General features: G+C 48.4%; 1 protein-coding gene and 1 long non-coding RNA gene across 3 annotated transcripts in view; both read left to right on the top strand.

The window, feature by feature from the left end:
* The window catches only part of LOC310744513, a 294405-nt gene that overhangs the window by 104449 nt on the left and 165627 nt on the right, over positions 1-24329 (top strand). The window lies entirely within an intron of this gene.
* ZBTB7C (zinc finger and BTB domain containing 7C) overlaps positions 1-24329 on the top strand; it is a 97011-nt gene that overhangs the window by 58066 nt on the left and 14616 nt on the right. For both annotated transcript variants that reach the window (XM_083575657.1, XM_083575658.1), the window contains one exon: positions 17703-18881. In XM_083575657.1, coding sequence (XP_083431783.1) covers positions 17703-18881 — 1179 coding nt within the window. The remainder of the gene's footprint in view (positions 1-17702; positions 18882-24329) is intronic.

The following is a 24329-nucleotide window of genomic DNA, read 5'->3' as shown; positions in this document are numbered from 1 at the left end:
TTCAATCCAACATCACTCAGTATTCCTTGATGTTACAATATTTTTGCAAATAATCTTTAAATTTCTTCCATTCTTCTTCTGCCGATTCTTCTCCCTGGTCATGGATTCTGCCAGTCAATTCTGCCAGTCCCATAAAGTCAATCAATTTCGTCTGCCATTCTTCCAGGGTGGGTAGATCTTGCGTCTTCCAATACTTTGCAATGAGTATTCTTGCTGCTGTTGTGGCATACATAAAGAAAGTTCTATCCTTTTTTAACACCAATTGGCCGACCATGCCCAGGAGAAAGGCCTCTGGTTTCTTCAGGAAGGTATATTTAAATACCTTTTTCAGTTCATTATAAATCATTTCCCAGAAAGCCTTAATCCTAGGGCACGTCCACCAAAGGTGGAAAAAAGTACCTTCAATTTCTTTACATTTCCAACATTTATTATCGGGCAAATGGTAGATTTTTGCAAGCTTGACTGGTGTCATGTACCACCTGTATATCATTTTCATAATATTCTCTCTTAAGGCATTACATGCCGTAAATTTCATACCGGTGGTCCACAACTGTTCCCAGTCAGCAAACATAATGTTATGTCCAACATCTTGTGCCCATTTTATCATAGTAGACATTTCCCCCAACTCTCTGTCTTCCCATCTTCCTCCCCTTTCTTTGTTAGGAAAAGAAGCAAATAAAATGAGAGTTGAGCCGTTGGTATGACCTCCTTTATGTAGAAGCAGGGACAGTAATGGGTCACGATGCAAAAGCTGAAGACTCCTGCCCTGGGAGACTCTCCCATATTACAGAATTGTAGATTGGAAGGGACCCCAAAAATCATTTATTCCAACCCCCTGCAATGCAAGAATCTCAGCTAAAGCATCCATGACAGATGGCCCTCCAACCTCTGCTTAAAAACCTCCAAGGAAGGAGAGCCCAACACCTCTGGAAATGTCATAGGTAAAGGTAAAGGGACCCCTGACCATTAGGTCCAGTCGTGGCCGACTCTGGGGTTGCGGCGCTCATCTCGCTTTATTGGCTGAGGGAGCCGGCGACCAGCACATGCTGGTCATGTGGCCAGCAGGACTAAGCCGCTTCTGGCGAACCAGAGCAGTGCACAGAAACGCAGTTTACCTTCCCGCTGGAGTGGTACCTATTTATCCACTTGCACTTTGCCGTGCTTTCAAACTGCTAGGTTGGCAAGAGCATGGAACTGGCAAAGGGAGCTCACTCCGTCGTGGGGATTTGAACCGCCGACCTTCTAATCAGCAAGTCCTAGGCTCTGTGGTTTAACCCACAGCGCCACCCGTATCCGGAAATGTCACACAGTGCTACAAATACTCATTTTGTTTTGCCTTGTCCCCCACCCCTAGCAACTCAGAGCTGCCTCTGCCACATTACATGGGGGGAAACTGAGGCAAGAAATGAAAGTCAGATGACAAGCCATTAGCAAGTGCGGAAGGCAAGGGCCTCAATTATCTATTAACCAACACAGAGCATGACACAAAGGCAGGAAGCAGTGATTTAAGCTCTAGCAGGAAATCTTTTCTTCAGGACGTCTTCTGTAGTTGGACGGATTAGCGTAATCTTGTGTATGGATCTTAATCCGCTCCTTACTGCCTTGCACAAATCAACATGGAAAAGGGAACCATCTTTTTGTTGTTGTTGCTGCTGCTGGGTTGGTGCTGTTTGAGAGGGCAAGAGAAAGGCAGAGGTTGGGAGCTGGGAGCTTCACCCATGCCGTGGGCCTTGTTGCTGGTGTCTGGGAAGCAGTGAAATGTTCCTCATTACAGTGGTGCCCTGCAAGACGAATGCCTCGCAAGACGGAAAACTCGCTAGACGAAAGAGTTTTCCGTTTTGGAGGTGCTTCGCAAAATGAATTTCCTATGGGCTTGCTTCGCAAGACGAAAATGTCTTGCGAGTTCCTGCGGGTTTTTTTCCTCCCCCCCTTTTTCTAAGCCGCTAAGCCACTTATCTGCTTATCCGATAAGCCGCTAAAAGCCACTAAACGCCGCTAATAGCGCTAATAGCGCTAATCCGCTAATCCGTCAATGGGCTTGCTTCGCAAGACGAAAAAACCACTAGAGGAAGAGACTCGCAGAACAGATTCTTTTCGTCTTGCGAGGCACCACTGTACTTTTGTGTGGAATTGTGGGGGGGGGGGCGGGTTTTGTGTGTGTGTGTATTTCAACAGCAGATTTCACGTTGCCTCTTGCGTTAGTGAGCATGGTCACAGAATCGTACAGTCTGTATAAGAGATTCTGGGGTTTTTTATGTTTGTTGTTTTGCTACATTTTTATACATGCTGTAAGCCACCCAGAGTGGCAGGGGAAACCCAGCCAAATGGGCTTGATATCAATAATAAAATTATTAATATTATCATCATCATCATCATAAGAGATCATTTAGTTCAACTGCCTGCTGATGAAATAAACAGAGTGCAGTGGTACCTCTGGATGCGAACGGGATCCGTTCTGGAGCCCCATTCACATCCTGAGTAGAACGCAACATGTGTCTGCCTGTGCGCGGGTTGTGAGTCGCCACGTCTGCGCATGCGCGTGATGTCATTTTGAGTGTCTGCGCATGCGCGAGTGGCGAAACCTTGAAGTAACCCGTTCTGTTACTTCCGGGTTGCCATGGAGCGCAACCTGAAAATGCTCAACCTGAAGCATATTTAACCTGAGTTATGACTGTACTATCTGGGTCCTTTTCAGGGGCGAACGAAGGCTAACCGACACCCAGGGCGGGCCAAACCGCCGGCTGCACAATCGTTGCATCGCTATGTACGACGCATGCTTGGCTACATGCAGATGTGGTGGCTCAGGGGTGGCGGGGTGAGCACTCCGTGGGGTGCCTTCTTATCACCCCTCCAGGCATGGCACCCGGGGAGCACCGCCCCCCCTTGTGACACCACTGGTCCTTTTATATGCAAGGTATGCAGCTCTGCAGCAGGATCAGGCCAAAGACCCATCTATCGCCCTGCTCTCACAGGGGAATCTGAATGCCACCCCGGACTGCAACAGTCCCAATAGGTGGGATATTATGTTCTTTGTTTTTGGTCTACGTGTATAGGATTCTACATGTGCAGCCCGTATTTGGATGTTCAGACTGTGTGTGTGGAGCCATCAAAAGTGGGGTCAGCACCCTGGGTGACCATGGAGGGCAGTGTCTCTCTTGTCCTCTGTGCCAGGAGTGGGTTCTCTTCTTGGCCAGATTTCAGAAGCGCCCTGTGGGCGATCAGTTCAGACCTCCTGCAAGAGTTGATCTGCCCCTCTTCTGGCATCCCAGGAAGAGACTAGAGCAGGAGTCAGCAAACTTTTTCAGCAGGGGGCCAGTCCACTGTCCCTCAGATCTTGTGGGGGGCCAGACTATATTTTGAAACAGATAATAATGAACGAATTCCTATGCCCCACAAATAACCCAGAGATGCATTTTAAATAAAAGGACACATTCTACTCATGTAAAAACATGCTGATTCCTGGACCATCCGCAGGCCGGATTTAGAAGGCGATTGGGCTGGATCCAGCCCCCGGGCCTTAGTTTGCCTACTCATGGACTAGAGATAGAAGGGGTAGCAGAGAGAGAGGACCCCTGAGAGATTGCTCCAAAGGGAACGTGGGTCTTGAGTTAGGACAATGGTTACCTCCACACACTCAACATGGTTACAATGGGGACAGGGAGTATTGGCCAATCTTAGATGGTAAAGGAAAAAAACTAAACAAAGCCAGCCTTTCACTTCCACTGAACAGGCCCACAGTGCCGCAGAGATTGCTTCCTGAAATTTCTGCTTCCTAAGGCCTGGGAACCTGATGCCACATTGAGTGATTATCCTGGAACTGCACACTAGAAGGATTAAGGAGGCTGTAATATAAACCCTTATTTGTGTGGTCACTATTTAGGGCGGTGCTGAATATTCAAGTTGAAACTGGATCTCTCAGCAGAGTTGAATCCTCCTCCCGAAAAATACTTCGATTGTGTGAATGTTCACCTCCCCCACTCCCTTTTGAATAAAATCGCTGTTTGGCATCATTTCATCCCCTGGCTCCTGCACCTTCCTAAACTAGTCACATGGGTGATTTCGACGGATTCAACGTGCATGGGTTGGGGAGCACATGTTGTAACAACCTCGCTGGAAGCTGAGCAGGTCTTGAGTTTGGTCACTTCCTGGATGAAGTTCCGGAGTTGCTGGGTCAGGGAGTGGCTCCCCCATGTGGTGAACCACTGAACAGCAGGCGGCAGCTCCTTGCGAATTACCCTCAGGCCCTAAACTGGTTCTTCCCTCCGACTGAAGTTCCCATTTGAAGTCTGCAAACGCATCCTCTTTTTTGGTCTTCAAAATATGGCAACCCTAATCTATCTATCTATCTTTTAAAAAATATATATATTTAATTTAATTTAATTTTTACATGAAATTTCCAAAAAACATACAACATATTTTCTCATCTTATTCAGTGTTTTGGACTTCCATCAACCACATCTGAAGATTTTTCAGTCTTTTTCAGTTGATCTGCATTTCATTAATTCCACTATTACTTTTAATAGTCCTTCTCTAAAAATTCTCTTCGTACTTTTCTCTGCAATATTTCACATAGTCCTCCTTACAAAACTTCTTGCAATCCTACTAGCGTAACCTGTTGATTACAATTGCTTTTCAAATAGTTCACATATTTACTCCAGTCCTCTGAGAATCTCTGATCCCGCAGGTTTTGAATCCTTCCTGTCATCTTGTCTAATTCTGTATAGTCCATTAATTTCATCTGCCATTCCTCTTTCGACGGTAATTCTTCTTGTTTCCATTTCTTGTTTCCATTTCTGTGCCAATATTCTTGCTGCTGTATCTATCATCTATCTATCTATCTATGTATCATCTATCTATCTATCTAATCTATCTATCTAATCTATCTATGTATCATCTATCTATCTAATCTATCTATCTTATCTATCTATCTTATCTATCTATTGGCCCAAACATATGCAAATATCCCACCCTACTCCCGTCTGCAAGATGGAAAAACACAAATCCATTGGGGTCAAAAACCGACAGCAACTGGGAGACCTGGCCATCGTCCTTTTCTCCTCCAAAGGAGCTGCCGCTTCTCTCCGGTGCGACCTGCTACGCTCTTGCTCTCTCAACCACATACACAGTTGTTTTCTTAAACAGCTCTCCTGTTTGCTGACGCTGCATTTCCAATTGCAGCTGTGGACTGCCCTGAGTGGTTTGTGGCAAAGGGGAATGACTCAGCAGAGGAAAGGGAGGAGGAGGAGAAGACACAGGGAGCATTGTCATTGCTGGAGTCTTGGTTCCCGCCCCCCTTCGAATGAGAGAGTTGGAGGAGGACGGGAACCCTAATAGCCAAGATGGTGGCTTTTGTAGGTGGCTGCTGCCAGATAGAATTTCTGTTTTCACCAGCCTGGGAAAGAGCAGAGTCCTCTTCCCCTTGCCCAGATTTAAAATGTCTGGGGGTTTTATTAAGAAAAAGCTGTCCTTTAGCTCCATTTCATTTGTTTCTGGCCCCCAGAAAGCAGGGGGGAAATATTACAGACATTGCATGCACCATTTCTGTCTTTCTGATCTGCCTGCTTGAATCGAGGAGGTACTTCAGCTTGCATTTTTGCCTTGCTTTGTGGTTGGCAGCTGTGGACTCTACCCTATCGGTTTCAAGCCTTTGGTTGGCACATTTCCTTTGCCTGCAGTGGTATTCTGTACCAGAGGGTTGAGCATAGCATAGATTTGAGACCTGCTGGCTGATCCCTTGACGATTTGAAGGAAATCAACAAGGGTTTCTGATCTCCCCCAGCTTGCTTTACTAATGCCAGCAAACTGGACTCGTAGACAGCCGATGAAGCTGCAGTTTGGAAGATGCAGGACAGGCGAAAGGAAGAACTAAACTCATCCCCACAAGAGGCAGTGATGGACACCAGCCTCTAGAAGGGTTTAAAAGAGGATTGGACAAATTCATGGATGAGGCCTGTTGACGGCTGCTAGCCATGATGGAGCCACTGCTCTTTCTCTCCACAGTTGGAGGCAATATGTAATGGTTTTGAAAACCAGTTTCTGGAAACCACCAGAAGGGAGAGTGCTTGAATCCTGCTTGCGGGTTTCCCATGGGCATCTAGTTGGCCACTGTGAGAAAAGGGTGCTGTGCTAGACGGGCCATTGGCCTGGCCAGCAGGCACTTCTTATGTTCTTATATGTTCTTATTTCCTGCCCACTCTGGTTGCATTGTTGAAATGAAGAAAGCAGGGAGTGTGTGGGTTGGTGGGGGTGTCCACCACGAGTGGATTTTCACATATGGGAGTACTGTGATTGTGCTGGGCCCGGGGGTAACCTGTGAAACGTGGTCCAGGACCGGTCCAGAAACCAAAGGTTCCACTGGGAGTCAGTCTGACAGAGCCAAGGCAGGACACGAGGCAGGAAACCAGGCAAGGACAGGTACAGAATCTCAGGCAGGATCTAGCATACAGCAATGTTGCTCCTGCAACCTGGGGCGGGGTCCGACAGCCTTTTATCTTTGTCGGGGTAATGGCCGGTCCTGATCCCCCGGTGACTCACCTCCCTGTTTTGCCTGAAGGCGGGCACTCCTCCTGCGAGTACTCAGGTCTCTCCTTCTCTCAGACCTGAGTCTCTGCAGCTCGAGAGATGTCAGTGGGTTACTAGACCCAGGGGCCGCCTCAGCCTCCCCTGACCCAGCCGGTAGTGGAGCAGCTGTAAGTGATGGCCCAGCTGAAGGCAATGGGGTAATCCCCGCATCTGGAGCCAGGGCAGGCTCAGGCCCCTGACTCAGCCCAGCTGGTGTTTGCTGCAGGGGAACCTGTGCAGACTGGGACTCTTCAGGATCAGGCCCCAGACTTGGTTCAGATGATGCCTGAGGCAAAGGATCCGGTGCAGATTGAGTCTCCTCTGGTTCCGAGCCCAAGTCCCAGGCCATCACAGTGATCTCCTTTTGGTTCTGGAACTCAGAACAAGTTCCTGGGCTCAGAATTGTTTAATTCGACGTGGAAGCTTGTTGAGTGGATATCTGTAGCATGAGCCAAAGCTAGCAGCGAGCCAATGGAAGCACCTATGCGATTGCTAGCGCCTGCCTCTTTCCCCAATCTGCACCAGCACCAGCAAGTGCTGGGAATGGCAATTCTGAAGCCTGTTTGCTCAGATGCAACTGAATGAGCCAACTCTTCCTGGGTAGCCGCTGGCAGTCACTGTGGACAGTCCTGATCTAGATGAACCAATGGTGTGACTCGCTATTAGGCAGCTTCATATGTTCCTATTCTCCCCTACTCTTCAAACAAAATATATTGGGGTGTTAAGGTGAAGCATGCCTCCCATGTTAATTCTGCAAGCCGTGTGGAATTGGTGATAAGCTCTTGGTGGGTGCAATGCGGGAAGGCGTGGAGCCCGAGAGAGAGGGCCAGTTGATTGATGTCATTGCCTTGGTACACAAAATATATTTTGTTGCAGTGGAGCTCTTGGAACAGAAGCCACTGGATGAGGAGGGTGGGAGAGGAAATCTCATCTCAGGAAATCAACTCCGCCGATTTGTATTTAATTGCCGTCCCCCTCGATAAGGAACGGTCCCAGAACCCAACAGCTGTCAGCACCCACACGGCCAGAGAGTTAAAATTATGGGCAAAGAGGAGGCCAGGATGTTTAAATATGGAAGAGGGACGGCTTGGACCGAAACTTGAGCAAATCGAACCTGCTTGTTATGATCATGCTATTACATGGAAATGTGCAATTATGTCCGAAAATTGCATGTTTCTGCTGGTGGGTCAGGCAGTCGCCGTTTTACTCATTTCCTCCACAAAGGGATAGAGTGGAAATCACCAGATGCCAACTGCTGAGGGGAGGGAAAGCTCCCCTCCCCTCCAAGACATTTTGACTCAATGTAAGGTCATTTGGAACTCCATTACGGAGTTCTGTCAAGGACAGAAAATCCCAGGTTCCTGGTGGCCGTGCACTTAGAATATTGATGCTGGTTCCTAGAGAAGTGGTAGTTACTCCAGGAAAGCTAAACTGTCTTCTTCCAGCTCTACTGGCCCCTATAAGCCTTCATTGGACATTTCTAGAGCTCTCCAGCTTACCTTATACTGCTTGTTGTGTTTGGGTTTTGGTACTGACATTATGGAAGACTTTCCCAAGGTGCTTGGCGGTGCCCTAAGAGTTTCCCAGATACTTACTCCAGATACTTCAAGATCATCAGCCATTACAAGTTTGTTTCTGGGTTTGATTCAATTTTTAATTTCGAAGTTTTAAACTAATGTATCTGAACAGCAGCCTACTCCCATAGGTATCTGCCTAGTTGTTGAAATGATCTAAGATCTGACTCTGGGTGCATTGCACATATCTTCCAAAGGAAGGTGTGTAACTACCAGTGACAGGGTCTTCTAAGTAATGGCACCTTGCCTGTAGAGCTCTTTCTTCTTTCCATTTGTTGATGCCTAATTCATTGATTTTCAGGTTCCGGGTGAAGGCTGAGGCTGCCGTCCCAGCTCCTTTCACCTGGGAGTAAGCCCTGCTGGAGGATTTACATCAGAGTAGACCAAGTTTCCCCATGAGTAGACCAAGTTAGGGTTGTTTCCCCATGCGTTGGGTTCATGGCAGAAAATCGGCTTCGCTTAGAAAAAGTCACAGGCAGAATCTGTAGCATTTCCAGACCAGGGTGGGGGTTTGAAGGCACACAACACCACTCGCTGAAGTGAAGTGCTGGGTTGGTCTATTTTGCAGACAGGAGACTGCTTGGGAACCTCAGTTCTCTTAGCGTGGACCTTTCTGCAGCCAAAATAGCACCACCAAGGCAGACTAAGAGCTATCAGCAGGCTTGGGGAGACACTAGATCAGCGGTTCTCAACCTGTGGGTCCCCCAATGTTGTTGGACTACAACTCCCATCATCCCTGAGCTCTGGCCTTGCTAGCTAAGGGTGCTGGGAGTTGTAGTCCCACAGCATCTGGGGACCCACAGGTTGAGAAAGGCTGCACTAGATAAAGATTGAGCACGCTCCTTGGCGACAGAATGCTGTCTGAGGGGGAAAGTGGAACACCATGGGTGAGGTGGGAATGGAAGGCAGTATCTGGAAAAGGGGCCAGGGCTGAATGGCTGCAGCCCTGAACAAGAACACTCCAGAGGGCAACCCCATTTTTACACATATTTCTCCCCCCTCTCTTTACTTGCTCTCCCTTAAAATAATAAATAAATACTGGCTACACTATTGCTTCTCTGTGGTAGGCAATTTTTCACAGCAGAGAAGCTGAAGTTGAAAAGAGGGGTGGAGTAGGGACACGCCGAACCCCGAGATAAATCTCGAAGCACTGCAGATTGCAAAGCAAAGCCTCTTTCAGAGGCCGGGGTGGGTTTGGCTGCGGTTTCGCAAATATAGTCTCCAGGGTGTGTCCAGGGGAGGTTTGCAATAATAAACTTGGCCTGAGCCCCACATGCCAAAAGGAGAGACAATGGCAGGTTTCCCCCTCCGGCTGTGATCTTGTGGTGTTGTGTTGTGTGGTTGGGTGTGTGTGTGTGCGTTGGAGGAGTGGCGGGGGGGGGTGGACGAAAGAGAGAGCAGAGGGAGGGTTGTTGATTGCTGGTGCTCATAAGGCGGTTCAGGAGATTTATGAGCCAAAGCCTGCCTCGCTTGGAATGCTTCGTGGCTCGGGGGAGTGGGCGTCTCGGCGGATTAATGGATTCTGGTTTTTACCTTGCAAGCTTGAATTTCAAACCCCAGCCCTGTACAGACTGGCTTGAAGTTTATTTTCAGCCAGTGATGGCTGCCGTTTTTATATGCAGAAGGGAGAAGGCTGCTCCCAACCAAAGCTCTTTCAGGTCATACACACTCTCTCCATGTACAGAGTCCGTTCCTGAACCACTACAAAGACTGGGCTCTCATTCAACAATTTTTGACCCCTTCCTGCACAAGTGTCTCCCATAAGCCCTGTGCGTAGGCCGCGCCTTTCCACATCGCTCCTCAAAAGCGAGCACCGTTTTGCATTAAAATGCACATGCGCTAACTTATATGCAGATTAAGAAACAATTGCAGTCACAGGGCCGTCTTAAGCATATCTGGTGCCGTGGTGCAAAGCTCACTCCGGCAGCCCCTTCTCCCCGTTTCCCAGAGTTTTTTTTAGGGAGGCCGGTGCTGCTGGCGGGGCTGGAGGAGGCGGGCAGCGGCTGGAGGGCGGCTCCTCCGGTGGGGAAGAGGCGGCGGCTGGACGCAGGGCCTCCTGGCTCAGCTGGCCGCTTTGTGCCGCGGTGGCCACAGCAGATGGAGGCTCCGGGCGCGACGCTGCTTCGGCGTGGCATGTAGGAGGCAGGTGAGGGTGGTGAGCTGATGCCGGGAGGCGCCGTGTCCAGCCTCCGCCTCTTCCCTGGCACCCTCCAGAACTTGGACCCTGGCGCCCCGCGCCACTAGACTCTATGGGTAAGACGGCCCTGTGGAGTCATTTAAATTAGAAATGCATCTTATCATAGCTGGGAAGATTGGGACCAGGTGAAAGCCTGCTATCCAGTTGCTAGTAACTTGGATGTGGAGCTTCAAAGCTCCCTCCTGCTCTCCGTTGTTCAGGTTCTTCATCTTCAAACTGAACCAAGCTGCCTTTCAAATAGAGGACTATCCTCTGTAACAAGGCCACTCTACCCACGAGGGAGCTTTGCCAGACAGGCTGTATCTCTTCTAGCAGGAGCAAAGCACCATCTTTTAGGACACGTCATTTGGTTGTAGAGAAGAAATGCATGTGGCATCAACTTAAAGCGTAGGACAGGGGCAGGCAATATAGTGCCCTCCAGATGTAATAATAATAATAATAATAATAATAATAATAATAATAATAATAGTAGTAGTAATAGTAGTAATAATAATAATAATTTATTACTTATACCTTGTCTGGGCGGTTTCCAACAGAATATTAAAACATGATAAAATATCAAACTTCCCTAAACAGGGCTGTCTTCTAAATGTCAGGTAGTTGTTTATTTCCTTGACATCTGATGAGAGGGCGTTCCACAGCGTTCCACTACTGAGAAGGCCCTCTGCCTGGTTCCCTGTAGCTTCACTTCTCGCAGCGAGGGAACTGCCAGAAGGCCCTCGGGTCTGGACCTCTGTGTCCGGGATGAATGATGGGGGTGGAGATGCTCCTTCAGGTATATGGGCCACAACTTCCATCAGCCTTGGCCAACGTGGCTGATGGTGATGAATTAAGAGAGTTGTGATCCACAACATTTGAAGGGCACTAGGTGTCTCCTGCTGGTGTAGATGATTATCAGGTTCTACAGAGCGTTGTCCATGTGTAAGGTGGTTTGCACAATTTAAGAGAACAGGTCCCTACCCCAAAGCAGAGGTGGATTTCAGGGAGCGTGGCAGGTTCCCCCATACTGGGCACTGAGCCGCAGAGGGGGCGCCACACTTCAGCGTAACTATGATATACTGAACGCGTACAACAGAAGGCGAGAGGTGGCGGCTGGCACATTTTGACCTTGCATAGGGCGCTGCTGAAATTTGAATTACCATAGTCCGCCCCTGCCCAAGAGTCATGCAGTCTGTAAATCAAGATGCATGTGGCAACTGAGGAGGAAGAGAGAAATGTGGACACAGCAGTATGCACTTATTGCAGTTGCCTGTACAGTGGTACCTTGGTTGTCAAACTTAATCTGTTCCAGGACTCATGGAAAGATTCGAAAACCAAGGCACGGCTTCTGATTGGCCGCAGGAGCTTCCTGCACTCAATCGGAAGCCGTGAAAGCCACGTTGGACATTTGGCTTCCCAAAAATGTTTGCAAAACGGTACACTCACTTCTGGGTTTTGGCATTCAGGAGCCAAAACATCCAAGTACAAAACATCCAAGGTACGACTGTACTTAGGACCCCTCCAGCGTCCTTTATATTGTGCAGTCATGACAATTTGCGCTCATGATGATATCAGGGCAGTCATACGCAATCCCGCTTCTGATACTGTTTGTACCTGGAAAGGTTTCCAGGTGGATGTGCTGCTTTGGTGCACATCCTGCAACGTACAAAATGAATATGAACAAAAGGAAGACAAAACAATCCTCTGGATCCCACCCCTTTGGGGTGTTAATGGCCCATCAGTGGGTACCAGCACACTTGATTATACTTCATTCAGGCTTTTATATGTGACTAGTCCAGGTGTCGGAGGATACAAAAACGGAAAAGGAAAGATTATTAATGGATAAACATGCAGACACATATCCTTCCAAAACCCCATGCCATGTTATTGTTTGTTGCATGTTGACACTAAAGCTTTAATTGTGAGCAAGCCAGGGCTGATGAGGGCTGTGGTTCAAAACATCTGAAGAGAACCAGGCCAGTGAAGACTGGGACTGAAACAGTTTGGGAGCAGATTATTTGAAGGAACGCCTGCACCCATATAAACCGCCCCCCCCAGGCCCAAGATTGGCCTCTGAATCCCCACTTGTAGACCTGCTGTCAACATTCATCAAAATAGTGTGTACTAGAGATGTGGTCTTTCCGTTGGTGGCCCCATATCCCTGCAGCTCTGCCTAGAATAAGTTCAAATGGCTCCTTTCTCATTAGTTTTCAAATGTAACATAAAAACTAAATTGTTCCAACCTCCATTCAGTGAAAAGTGTTGCGAGCTGGGTTTTAAGCTGCGGCTTTTAGCTTCTGTTACTGGGGCGTGTTATTTGCATTTAAAAAAAAATTGTTGCAGGGTTTTAATTCTCTGCCGTAAGCCATCTTGGGTGGTAGCAAGCCCCCCAAAGGCACCACTTAATTGCACTCTCAGCAAGGAGCCTGCCCGGCAGAACAAAACAGGACTGACTTCTGAGTAGCCTTGGACAGGACTGCCCAGTTAATAAATAAAACAGAAAGGGGCTAGGAAGAGAAATGGCCGGCTTGCTGTTAGGTGTCACCTTCATCCCTCTCTCTCTCTTTGTCTCGGCTTCTGCCAGCTTCACCCTGAAGGGCATGAGATTTTGAAGGTCACTGCAGAGCCGGCTGTTGCATCCTGTCCAGCAGCGCAGAGCAACACAGCTGTCGAATTGTCAGGCTGGCCAAAGGGCGGCTGGGAGAGGCCTTTTCTCCAGACTTATGTCAATGTTGTTTAGAGGGATAGTTGGGATAATTAGCAAATGATCTGAGGGGTGGGGTGGGAGTCTGTGTGGAGAGTGCAGTTCTTTTGCTGCAGGTAAACAGGCCTAGCCCTCTAGGTGCCTGGGTGGAAGACACTGAACTGCGCAGAGATAGAGACAGAGCATTAGGGTTGGGGGATAAATTTGATTCGGTTTGCATTGAAAAGAGAGCCTAACTAAGCCTCTTTCCGAAACAAAATGTGAAACGAAATGCAGCCAACTAATTTGCCCTTCTCTAAATTTGGCAGTGCAGTTCTCCAGCCAAGCAATGTGTACATAAAATGCATATGCTGGGGTAAAGCATGCATGCAAATGCATGCTCGTAATGTACGCTGTGGGTTAAACCACAGAGCCTAGGACTTGCCGATCAGAAGGTCGGCAGTTCGAATCCCCGCGACGGGGTGAGCTCCCGTTGCTCGGTCCCTGTTCCTGCCAACCTAGCAGTTCGAAAGCACATCAAACTGCAAGTAGATAAATAGGTACCGCTCCGGCAGGAAGGTAAACGGCGTTTCCGTGCGCTGCTCTAGTTCGCCAGAAGCAGCTTAGTCATGCTGGCCACATGACCCAGAAGCTGGATGCCGGCTTCCTCGGCCAATAAAGCGAGATGAGTGCCGCAACCCTAGAGTCGGCCACGACTGGACCTAATGGTCAGGGGTCCCTTTACCTGTGCACTTAACATCACATGTTGTTTGGCTCTAAGAATGAGAAAACCTTCTTTTCCTTTCCGGACTTGTGGATGGCTTATGCTTCCTTACTCAGAAACGTAGCAAAACAAACAAACAAAAAGCAGCCAAGCAACGACCAGAGGCACCAGCAAACATACATGTTGGACACACGTGAAAGAGATTTGGAGACCTCTCTGCCCTGCCACTGCTGGAAACCTAGAACCGGCTTCGATGGCTGGTGCATCTTAAACAACTCTTCTACCTTGAAAAGTCCAGGGGAGCTTGTCTCAGGGTACGGAGGGAAAGGATTGTGTTCTGATTGCAGAGCAGTCCGATGTTTACGGCGTGGGCTTCCTCAAGCGTGCCACTTCCCTCCCACCCACAGAAGATCAATCAGCAGCTGAGACCTTGAGGTTATCTCTCTGCGCCATGCCCGCTGCCCACACTCCCAGCCAGCCAGCCTCTCTTGCTTGGCAATTACTGTGTGGGAGAAGGATGGCCGGCCTTGGGAGATGGGATGGAAGCAGCAACCGAGAGCAGCTGCTCTTGCAAGCCAACCTTCCTCAATTAATTTAATTTATTAGGATTTATACACCGCCCTTCATCGTTAAGATCTCAGGGCGGGTCACAGAATAAAATACAGGATAAAAACGAGCAAACAATTAAAAGCAAAACAGCAGCTTTTGGCTTGGCTGGTTATTGGGGTTTTTCTGGTGGTGTTAAATCCGCGTTTTCTGTCTTATTTAAGTTTTGTTTTAAACCATTAACTCGAGACACCTTAAACCTTGGGAAATCACCTAATAAATGCCCTTCGTGATACTTCCTTGGTTATATTCAGCACAAAAGACATCCTTATGTGCAGAAACCTGTTTTCAAGGGCACCCCTTTTCCCACCTGGGCTATGTTGTTCTCACAGGCAGACTGGCGCGTGGGCTTTGCTGTGTCAGATTGTGGGATAGGAGCTCACACGGCTGAGGACTTCTGCATGCAAAGGGGTGTCCTGCAGAAAGAAAGCTAAAATGCCAGGGAGAAAGGTTTCTGGCCTAGCCCGTTCCTCAACAGCTAATTTTCTGGGTGCAGAGAACTTCCTTCCACCTGTACAGAGGGGAGCAGTCTGTACAATTTGCAAGTGGTACAGCTCGCCTCAAAAGCAGCAACAGTGCTGAAAATACATCTTTTGAGGGAAAGTTTATGTTTCTAATTGCAGGTTAATGTAGAAATGAATTGGAACACAGGGCAAAAACTTGTGAAAGTCAGATTCATCCATCCCTACTTATTGCTCACTTCCCAATAGAAAATATTCCAGATACAAAGGTTAGCACTGACTCCTTCCATGGCTGACCCTGTTTAGATCTTAAGTGAAAATGTGTGCTCTTCAGCACAGTTGCAGTGCATCTTTAGCCTGTAGGAATGGGAAAAACCACCCATTTTGGTTTCTCTCAGTTTCTCATTTTCCCAGTCTTGGGATGTTATGTGCAATACAGTGGTACCTCGGGTTAAGTACTTAATTCGTTCTGGAGGTCCGTTCTTAACCTGAAACTGTTCTTAACCTGAAGCACCACTTTAGCTAATGGGGCCTCCTGCTGCTGCCACTCCGCCGGAGCACAATTTCTGTTCTCATCCTGAAGCAAAGTTCTTAACCTGAAGCACTATTTCTGGGTTAGCGGAGTCTGTAACCTGAAGCGTATTTAACCTGAAGTGTATGTAACCTGAGGTACCACCGTATTGCCTAATAAACACATTTTTGCAAACCAATTCCCCCTCATACACAGCAATGGAAACTTCTATGTCATTTTCACCAATACACCTCAGGCTTATCCTTAAAGCCAAACGGTGTATACCAAAACACTTTGGGTGAAAATGCAGGATTGCCAAAGGGTGTCTCCCCCCCCCCGCCACCCCAGATGGCTGCCTGCCTTTTAATGTTAATTTTTTTAAAAAAAATGCCTAGCCTGCAAAGCTGAATGTGCACATGTTAAATGCACGTAAGTTAAAGGTAAAGGGTACCTTATTATCCTGACCACCATCATACACACTATCAGCAAATTCTTTCTCGGAACGTGGCTCCGTATGTAGGCAAAATGGTGCCGCCAATTCACAAAAAAAGCCCTAGACACGCAGGACACAGGCAGGCAGACAACACGCTCTGTGCTGCCCCAACCTCTTGGGGCAACTTTGCTGTGCTGCAATGCTCAGGTGTGTTGCAGCGCCCCTGCCTCACTCTCTGCATCGGAGCAAGAGTTGCGCCTATAACCCCAAATTTGGACCGTAGCTTGTGCTTCACTCACGCAGTGAAGCTGCACCCTCTGTGCTTGAAAAACCCATGCAGCACAAAACAAGTATTTCAGGGGATGGAAGGATGTGGGAGACACTGCGACCAAGGAGGAGTGCAGCGGCAGGGATAATTAAATGAAGGTGGAGGCCGAAGGCACAGGAGAATAATGGGAGGCGGCTCCATTTGTCGGGAACAGTCTAAATAAAGACCGAGAGCAGACAGAGGAGGGGAGGGAAGAGTGCAGGGCAGGGTGTGGGATGAGATCACAGAGGGCCTTGAAGGACAGAACAAGGAATTCAATGCCTCGCGCACGGCGAGACGCGATGTGTCTGGGGCACCTGGGAGCAGCCAACGATGTTAATCGTGATTCCCTTAATGTGCTTTCTGAAGGAGCAAAGATGGGGCGGCGATAAGGACCGCAGGAGTAGTGAGATGATAGATGGGCATCTGGGGTGGGGAAGCAGAGACAGAAAGGGCAGGGAGGCACCTTTGTGGGAAGGTGGCGGGGGACGCTTTGTGCTGGGGACGGGAAACAAAAATTCAGTATCAACGTAAGCTGGAATCTATAGCCTGGGTAATCGTGGCAATATTAATGGGGTGAGGTGTGGCAATCACACAGGGTCCCCGGACGTTTCACCGTCTATTGATCCCTGTGCCACCACTTTATTTCTCGCTGCCACCACCCAGGCCCTACCTGGTATAATACTGAGTCCAGTCAGGGTTAAATTGAAACATAAACTTTTGTTTATTTATTGCAGTTTAACAAGCGTGTGGTTTCATAAACGGTATCAGTCAATTACAGTATTGGGGTGCCTATCCAGACCTATAACTTTTGCTACCTGCTGTCACTCACTAAACCACCTCTCAGATATTTATTTGTCTGCCTAGCCCCTAAGTGTTCCTGACTCAGCCTATTTCGCTTCACCAACTCAACCTACCCACAAACTCTATCCCAATTCACTCCCACTCCAACCAACCACCCAACTCCCAATGAACTCCTCCCTTCGCCTCTCCCAGAGCTGGTTTTATAGTCCCACTGACTCCACCCCCCTGGGTCCTGACTGGGCAACCTGTTTAACTATTTCACCTCCAGCACTCTCTCATATGTTAACGTCACATGGGGAAATATTAAATTCTGGAGAAACCTTCCAGGGGCCACATAGCAGGGTGGGCAGGACCAGGAGCAAAACTGGGTGGGCCAATGAATTGGCTAGATTTGTGGCCATCCCGCTCTTGCATTGAAAACAGTGAGGTTGATGAGTCCCAGGATCAGAGCATCATTCTCTGAGGTGGTCCTGTTTTGGCACGCCCAGCCCAGGAAAATTTGCACAACCCCCTCTCTGTTGGCCTTTAGGAACACTCTAAATGGCCCTTCCATTTCAGAACTGTTTTGTCTGTTGCTTTTATCCTGGTGTTTTGCATTGTTTTTACCAACAATTTAAATTTTCAAATGTAAGCGCTGTGTGGGTTGATCGGTTGCAAGCAATCCATCTTGGGAGGTTATAAAGCGATCTAGAAATCCCTTAAAAGATGGCTGTGATGGTGATCAATTGCCTGTATCGAAAGGCAGATTGAGTCCCAGGTTTTGAAAGATTTTTCTTTCTGGGGATTTTGTGCCTCTGCTGTCTTCAAGGATAAATATGAATGCGCTAATTCATTTTGTATGTGTGTGTGTGTTTCATCCTAGGGCTCTAAGTGAGAATATGGCCAATGGCATTGAAGACCTTATAGGGATCCCATTCCCAAACCACAGCAGCGAAGTCCTTTGCGGCTTAAACGAGCAGCGGCACAACGGCCTCCTCTGCGATGTCATCCTCATTGTCCAGGACCAAGAATACAGGACCCACAAGTCTGTCCTGGCTGCCTGCAGCCAATATTTTAAGAAACTCTTCACTACCGGCACTTTAGCAGACCAGCCCTACGTTTACGAGATTGACTTTGTTAAGCCTGAAGCACTTTCGGCAATCCTCGAGTTTGCCTATACCTCGACCCTCACCATCACCACCTCGAACCTCAAGCACATCCTCAACGCGGCCAGGATGCTGGAGATCCAGTGTGTCATCAACGTCTGCCTAGAAATCATGGAGCCCAGTTTGGAGGAGGGAGACGAGAGGGGGGAGGAGGAGGAGGAAGAAGAGGACGACGAGGAAGAAGAGGAGGACGAGGAAGAAGAGGATGTGGGAGACTTCGCAAACCAGAACCTACCAGACGTCCAAGACGTCGGCTGCCACCAAAGTCCATCCAAATCTGACCTCGCAGAGGAAGCTTACTCAGAGAGACCAAGCGGGTTCTCTAACCATTTTCAAGCTAACAGCTCCAATGGCTCCTTGGGCGTGATAAGAGACTTCTCCATCGAGTCCCTCCTAAGAGAGAACTTGTACCCTAAATCTAGCATGCCAGAACGGAGGCCGGCTCTGTCTCCCTTTGTTCCTGACCTCTTCCCGCACTTGTGGAACGGGGACTTTGGCGCCTTTTCCCAGGTGGAGGAGCAGCAGGTGGACAACGGCCCCTTGGATCTGGTCATCCGGAAGAGGAAGATCAAGGAGGAGGAGAAGGAGGAACCTTCTCCCGCCCCGTTCCCCAACGACCTCTTCAAGGACATGTTTGCCAACAACCCGGTGGCCCATTTGGGACACATCAAGGCGGAGAATGATTACGGAGCCTACCTGAACTTCCTCAGCGCTGCCCATTTTGGGGGAGTCTTTCCTCGGTGGCCGGAAGAGAGGAAGATCAAGCCCAAGGCTTCCCAGCAGTGCCCCATCTGCAACAAAATAATCATGGGAGCCGGGAAGCTGCCGCGGCACATGAGAACCCACACGGGGGAAAAGCCATATATGTGCAATATCTGTGAAGTCCGATTTACCAGGTCTGCACACGTTAAAAAAATACTAGACACCCCAGCAGATATAAGATTTTTTCCTATGTGGTATATAATGAGTGCATGCTTTATCCTGTTCTGTTTGCAAAGACTTCAGGCTGTCATATGTGCCGTATTTTTTGCTCTATAAGACTCACTTTTTCCCTCCCCAAAAGTAAGAGGAAATGTGTGTGCGTCTTATGGAGCGAATACAGGCTGCACAGCTATCCCAGAAGCCAGAACAGCAAGAGGGATCACTGTGCAGCGATCCCTCTTGCTGTTCTGGCTTCTGAGATTCAGAATATTATTTTTTCTTGTTTTCCTCCTCCAAAAACTAGGTGCATCTTATGGCCTGGTGTGTCTTATAGAGTGAAAAATACGGTAGTTATTTCCTCCCCCCCCCCCATCTTAATCCTCACAGCAACCCTGACAGGTAGGTTGGGAGGAGATGCAGTAGGTGTAATGGGCAACTGGGGTCCTGAACCATGATCTCCCGGGTCTTAGTCCAATGCCTTGACCCAAGGATGGAGAAAATGTAGACCCACAGTGTCGCTGAGCTCCCACTGCCATCAACCCCAATTAAAAGGTTGAAAGGTGATGGAAGCTGAAGTTCAACAGCTTCTGGAGGAAAATATGTTCCTCATCTTTGCACAAAAGAATTCCTCAGTGCAAAGAAATCAGTTCGAATAGGAGTCTCCTAAAAACTCTCAGCGCGCTTAAACACTCTGTACTCCTAACAAACCACAGTTTACAGGATTCTGCAGGGGAACCGTGGTTGTTTAAAGTGATATAATAGTGCTTTAAATGGATGGTGCAGGTGTGGCCCAGGTCTGTTTTCAATAGCGTTACTTGCACGCTATGGGAACTCGGGGAATGGCAAAGTTGGGCGTCTGCTTAGGGCTCACACCTCAGCAGGAGCCCACCGGTCCTTGGGATAGCTCAGTCGGTAGAGCACGGGACTTGTAATCTCAGGGTCGTGGGTTCAAGCTCCAGGTTGAGCAAAAGATTCCTGCATTGCAGGGGGTTGGACTAGATGACCCTCAGGGTCCCTTCCAACTCTACGGTGACGCAATGATTCTGTGACAAGAGCCCTCCCTCTTGCTGCAGTGAGGAGGTAGACTTGGTGAGGAAGGACAAACATGAGGGAATAACAACAACAACAACATCAATAATAATAATAATAATAATAATTTATTATTTATACCCCGCCCATCTGGCTGAGTTTCCCCAGCCACTCTGGGCGGCTCCCAATTGAGTGTTAAAAACAATACAGCATTAAATGTTAAAAACAGGGCTGCCTTCAGATGCCTTTTAAATATAAGATAGCTGCTTATTTCCTTCATATCTGAAGGGAGGGCGTTCCACAGGGCAGGCACCACTACCGAGAAGGCCCTCTGTCTGGTTCCCTGTAACCTCGCAATGAGGGAATCACCAGAAGGCCCTCAGCACTGGACCTCAGTGTCCGGGCTGGATGATGGGGGTGGAGACGCTCCTTCAGGTATACTGGACCGAGGCCATTCAGGGCTTTAAAGGTCAGGACCAACACTTCGAATTGTGCTTGGAAACGTACTGGGAGCCAATGCAGATCTCTCAGGACTGGTGTTATGTGGTCTCGGCCACCACTCCCAGTCACCAGTCTAGCTGCTGCATTCTGGATTAATTGCAGTTTCCGGGTCACCTTCAAAGGTACCCCCACGTAGAGCGCATTGCAGTAGTCCAAGCGGGAGATAAGTAGAGTGTGCACCACTCTGGCGAGACAGTCCGCGGGCAGGTAGGGTCTTAGCCTGCGTACCAAATGGAGCCCTATGAGGAATGAGTTGCCTGAGAGCCCTCCAGAACTGGGAGCTGCTGCCGTCTGAATGCCTTTATTAACAGGCTAAGTCAACCTCATGCAGTGAAGAGAGTCAGAGACGCCCCCAGAAAGCTGCTCGCTGGAATCAGCGTCTCCGTCTCCCAGTTGTAATCTCCAATATCATGTTCTGGTTGAGAGTATTATTATGCTAAAAGACCGTGCTCATTAACCATTAATTATCATCTGCGAGAACAGGCCTGGGAATTGATTTGCCTCTGCAGTCCAATTTAATTCGCCAAGAGGATTTTTGAAAGGGTTCTTCTCCAGCAGAAGGTTAGGCCTGTAGAAGCTGCTGAAAGCCCCTGGTGCTGGGGGCAGGGGCAAACCCCAGTCTCACGCTCCCCTAAGGATATGTGTGGGAATCAATGAGATCGGGCAACGGAGTGTTTTTCCCCCCAGAGAGTTGCATCAATCCAGTGCCAAGGACAAGAAACAGCATCTAAAGCTGCTGTTGAGAATTTTCTTTCATAGAAATGATCACATCCATAACATAGCATGACATTAACATTCCCACCAATAGAAACATATTTACATTTTATCTAATGCTAGCTAGCTAGCTAGCTGGAGATATTGTGTATAAACGGTAAAGGTAAAGGGACCCCTGACTATTAGGTCCAGTCGTGGCCGACTCTGGGGTTGTGGCGCTCATCTCATTTATTGGCCGAGGGAGCCGGCATACAGCTTCCGGGTCATGTGGCCAGCATGACTAAGCCGCTTCTGGCGAACCAGAGCAGTGCACGGAAACGCCGTTTACCTCCCCACCGGAGCGGTACCTATTTATCTACTTGCACTGGTGTGCTTTCGTACTGCTAGGTTGGCAGGAGCAGGGACCGAGCAACGGGAGCTCACCCCGTCGCGGGGATTCGAACCGCCGACCTTCTGATCAGCAAGCCCTAGGCTCTGTGTTTAACCCACAGCGCCACCCGCGTCCCTCTCATATTGTGTATATATTGCAGTTAATGTGAGTTGAATGGGGAGGGTGCATAGGAACCGGACAATGTGCCTCTTTAGCACTCAGATGGTTATATTTTGGTTCAATAAGCTGAAATATATACGAGCCTTTTGGCCGCACCTGATTCACTCCCTCCTTCTGCAGCCAACTCCCAACCATGGCTTCCTATCCTGGCTTGTTATATTAACCATAGTTTCCTAGTTTGGGTGTAACAGGAAACAGTGGTTCACAGAAGACACCCTGGTTTGCTTTTACAAGGGGTGCAAGCATCTGTGACCCACTCAGATGTTGGGCATGCTTGCCACTTGAGTGTGTGAAAGATGCACAAACCCCACATCTCTCAACGTTGCTTTTGGGATTGCTCACATTCAGTGTGAGCATTTGGCCTTGAGTTTATTTGGTGCAGTGTAGCCAATCTGCACACCAGCAGCTAAGTAGACCTAGGGGACGTGACTGTGGCAACCATGGCGGAAAAGGCTTGGGAAACCTCTTGTAGCAGCCTTCTAGCAATCTGGTTGTGTGCATTTGGCACCGTGCCTGGGACATGGCTTTTGGAACCCAATCGCCAAGGCCCCTAGCAATCAGCAGTTGCCACTTCACATCAAAAACCAATTTCAGCAGCAGTCGCTTGTGGCCAACTCTGCCAGTTTGGAAACAAATCGCTGCACAGGCTTTCCCCTTTCCCATCACACATGCAGTTAGTTTTATGACTGTGCTCCGATGCTTGTCTATTTCACTCTAAAGCCAGGTTGGCAAGTTCTGTTGGCAGGAAGGGCCGTAGCTCAGTAGAAGAGTATCTGCTTTGCATGTAGAATAATAATAATAATAGTAATAGTAATAGTAATAGTAATAGTAATAGTAGTAATAATAATAATAATAATTTATTTATACCCCACCCATCTGGCTGGGTTTCCCCAGCTACTCTGGGCGGCTCCCAATCAAGTGTTAAAAACAGTACAGCATTAAATATTAAAAACTTCCCTGAACAGGGATTAATAATAATAATAATAATAATAATAATAATAATAATAATAATTTATTTGTACCCCGCTCATCTGGCGGGGTTTCCCCAGCCACTCTGGGCGGCTTCCAACAAAGATTAAATATACATTAAAATGTCACACATTAAAAACTTCCCTAAACAGGGCTGCCTTCAGATGTCTTCTAAAAGTCTGATAGTTGTTGTTCTCTTTGACATCTGGTGGGAGGGTGTTCCACAGGGTGGGTGCCACCACCGAGAAGGCCCTCTGCCTGGTTCCCTGTAGCTTTGCTTCTCGCAGTGAGGGAACCACCAGAAGGCCCTCGGTGCTGGACCTCAGCGTCCGGGCAGAACAATGGGGGTGGAGACGCTGGTTCTGGTTCAATTCCTGGCACCCCCAGCAGGACAGGGGAAGATTTCTGCCTGAAATCCTGGACTTTCACAGCCATTCAGCATAGGCAGGCCTGAGCTAGATGATCCGATGTTCTGACTGAAAGACAGCTTCCTATTTCTGCAATCGCTGAAGTTTCTCAAGAGGCATTGCCCCTCCTTTGTTGCTGCCTTCAAACAAAATTCGGGAAAGATAGAAGCTGTGCTTCTGTCACTGCTCATGGAGACCCTCAACCCCAAGGAACAGCTGAAGAATTTCTCTTGCCCTTGGAAAAAATGGTGAAATGGTACCCTGCCCCCCACCCACCACTATTAAGGTAAAGGGACCCCTGACCATTAGGTCTAGTCGTGGCTGACTCTGGGGTTGCGGCGCTCATCTCGCTTTATTGGCCGAGGGAGCCGGCGTACAGCTTCCGGGTCATGTGGCCAGCATGACTAAGCCACTTCTGACGAACCAGAGCAGCGCACGGAAATGCTGTTTACCTTCCCGCTGGAGTGGTACCTATTTATCTACTTGCACTTTGACGTGCTTTCGAACTGCTAAGTGGGCAGGAGCAGGATCCGAGCAATGGGAGCTCAGCCTGTCGCGGGGATTCGAACTGCCGACCTTCTGATCGGCAAGTCCTAGGCTCTGTGGTTTAACCCACTGCACCACCCGCGTCCCTATAATAATAGAATAGAATAGAATAGAATAGAATAGAATAGAATAGTGGACACACCACTATATTGGTCCACAAATAGGGTAGAGAATTTCAAGAGGCCATTGGTACCCAGCAATCATTCATCGTAGCTGCTCTATTTTCCAGGCAGCAGTCTGGAGGCTGGAAGTATATTCTAGCATGCAAATAGACCTCTATTACAGTACCTTCTCTGTTGCTACCGCCTGACATTTCCATTGTAAAAACAAGGGTCTGGTTCTCCTGTTAAAGATGGCAAGGCTCTTTTATACAGCAGGCCTCACCTAGCAAGTAAGGATTTCCTGAGAAGTGCAGGGCATTATATACAAAACTCAAAGAGACATGCACACATTCAGATCAGAGAATCAGAGTCGTAGAGTTGGAAGAGGGTCATCTGGTCCAACCACTGCAGATGACTAGATGACTCAATGAGATCCAAGAAAGGCGAGTCCACCAGCTCTTGTGGGAGTCTGCTCCATTGTTGAACAGCTCTTACTCCCAGAAAGTTCTTTCTGGGGTTTAGTTATATCTCCTTTCTTATAACTTGAAGCCATTGGTTCAAGTCCTACCCTCCAGAGCAGCAGAAAACATACTTATTCCATCTTCC

The sequence above is a fragment of the Podarcis filfolensis genome (assembly GCF_964270895.1).
Source record: "Podarcis filfolensis genome assembly, chromosome: 11".
NCBI lineage: Eukaryota > Metazoa > Chordata > Lepidosauria > Squamata > Lacertidae > Podarcis > Podarcis filfolensis.
Note: the sequence above shows the minus strand (reverse complement) of the source record. Positions and strands in the feature narration are given on the sequence as shown.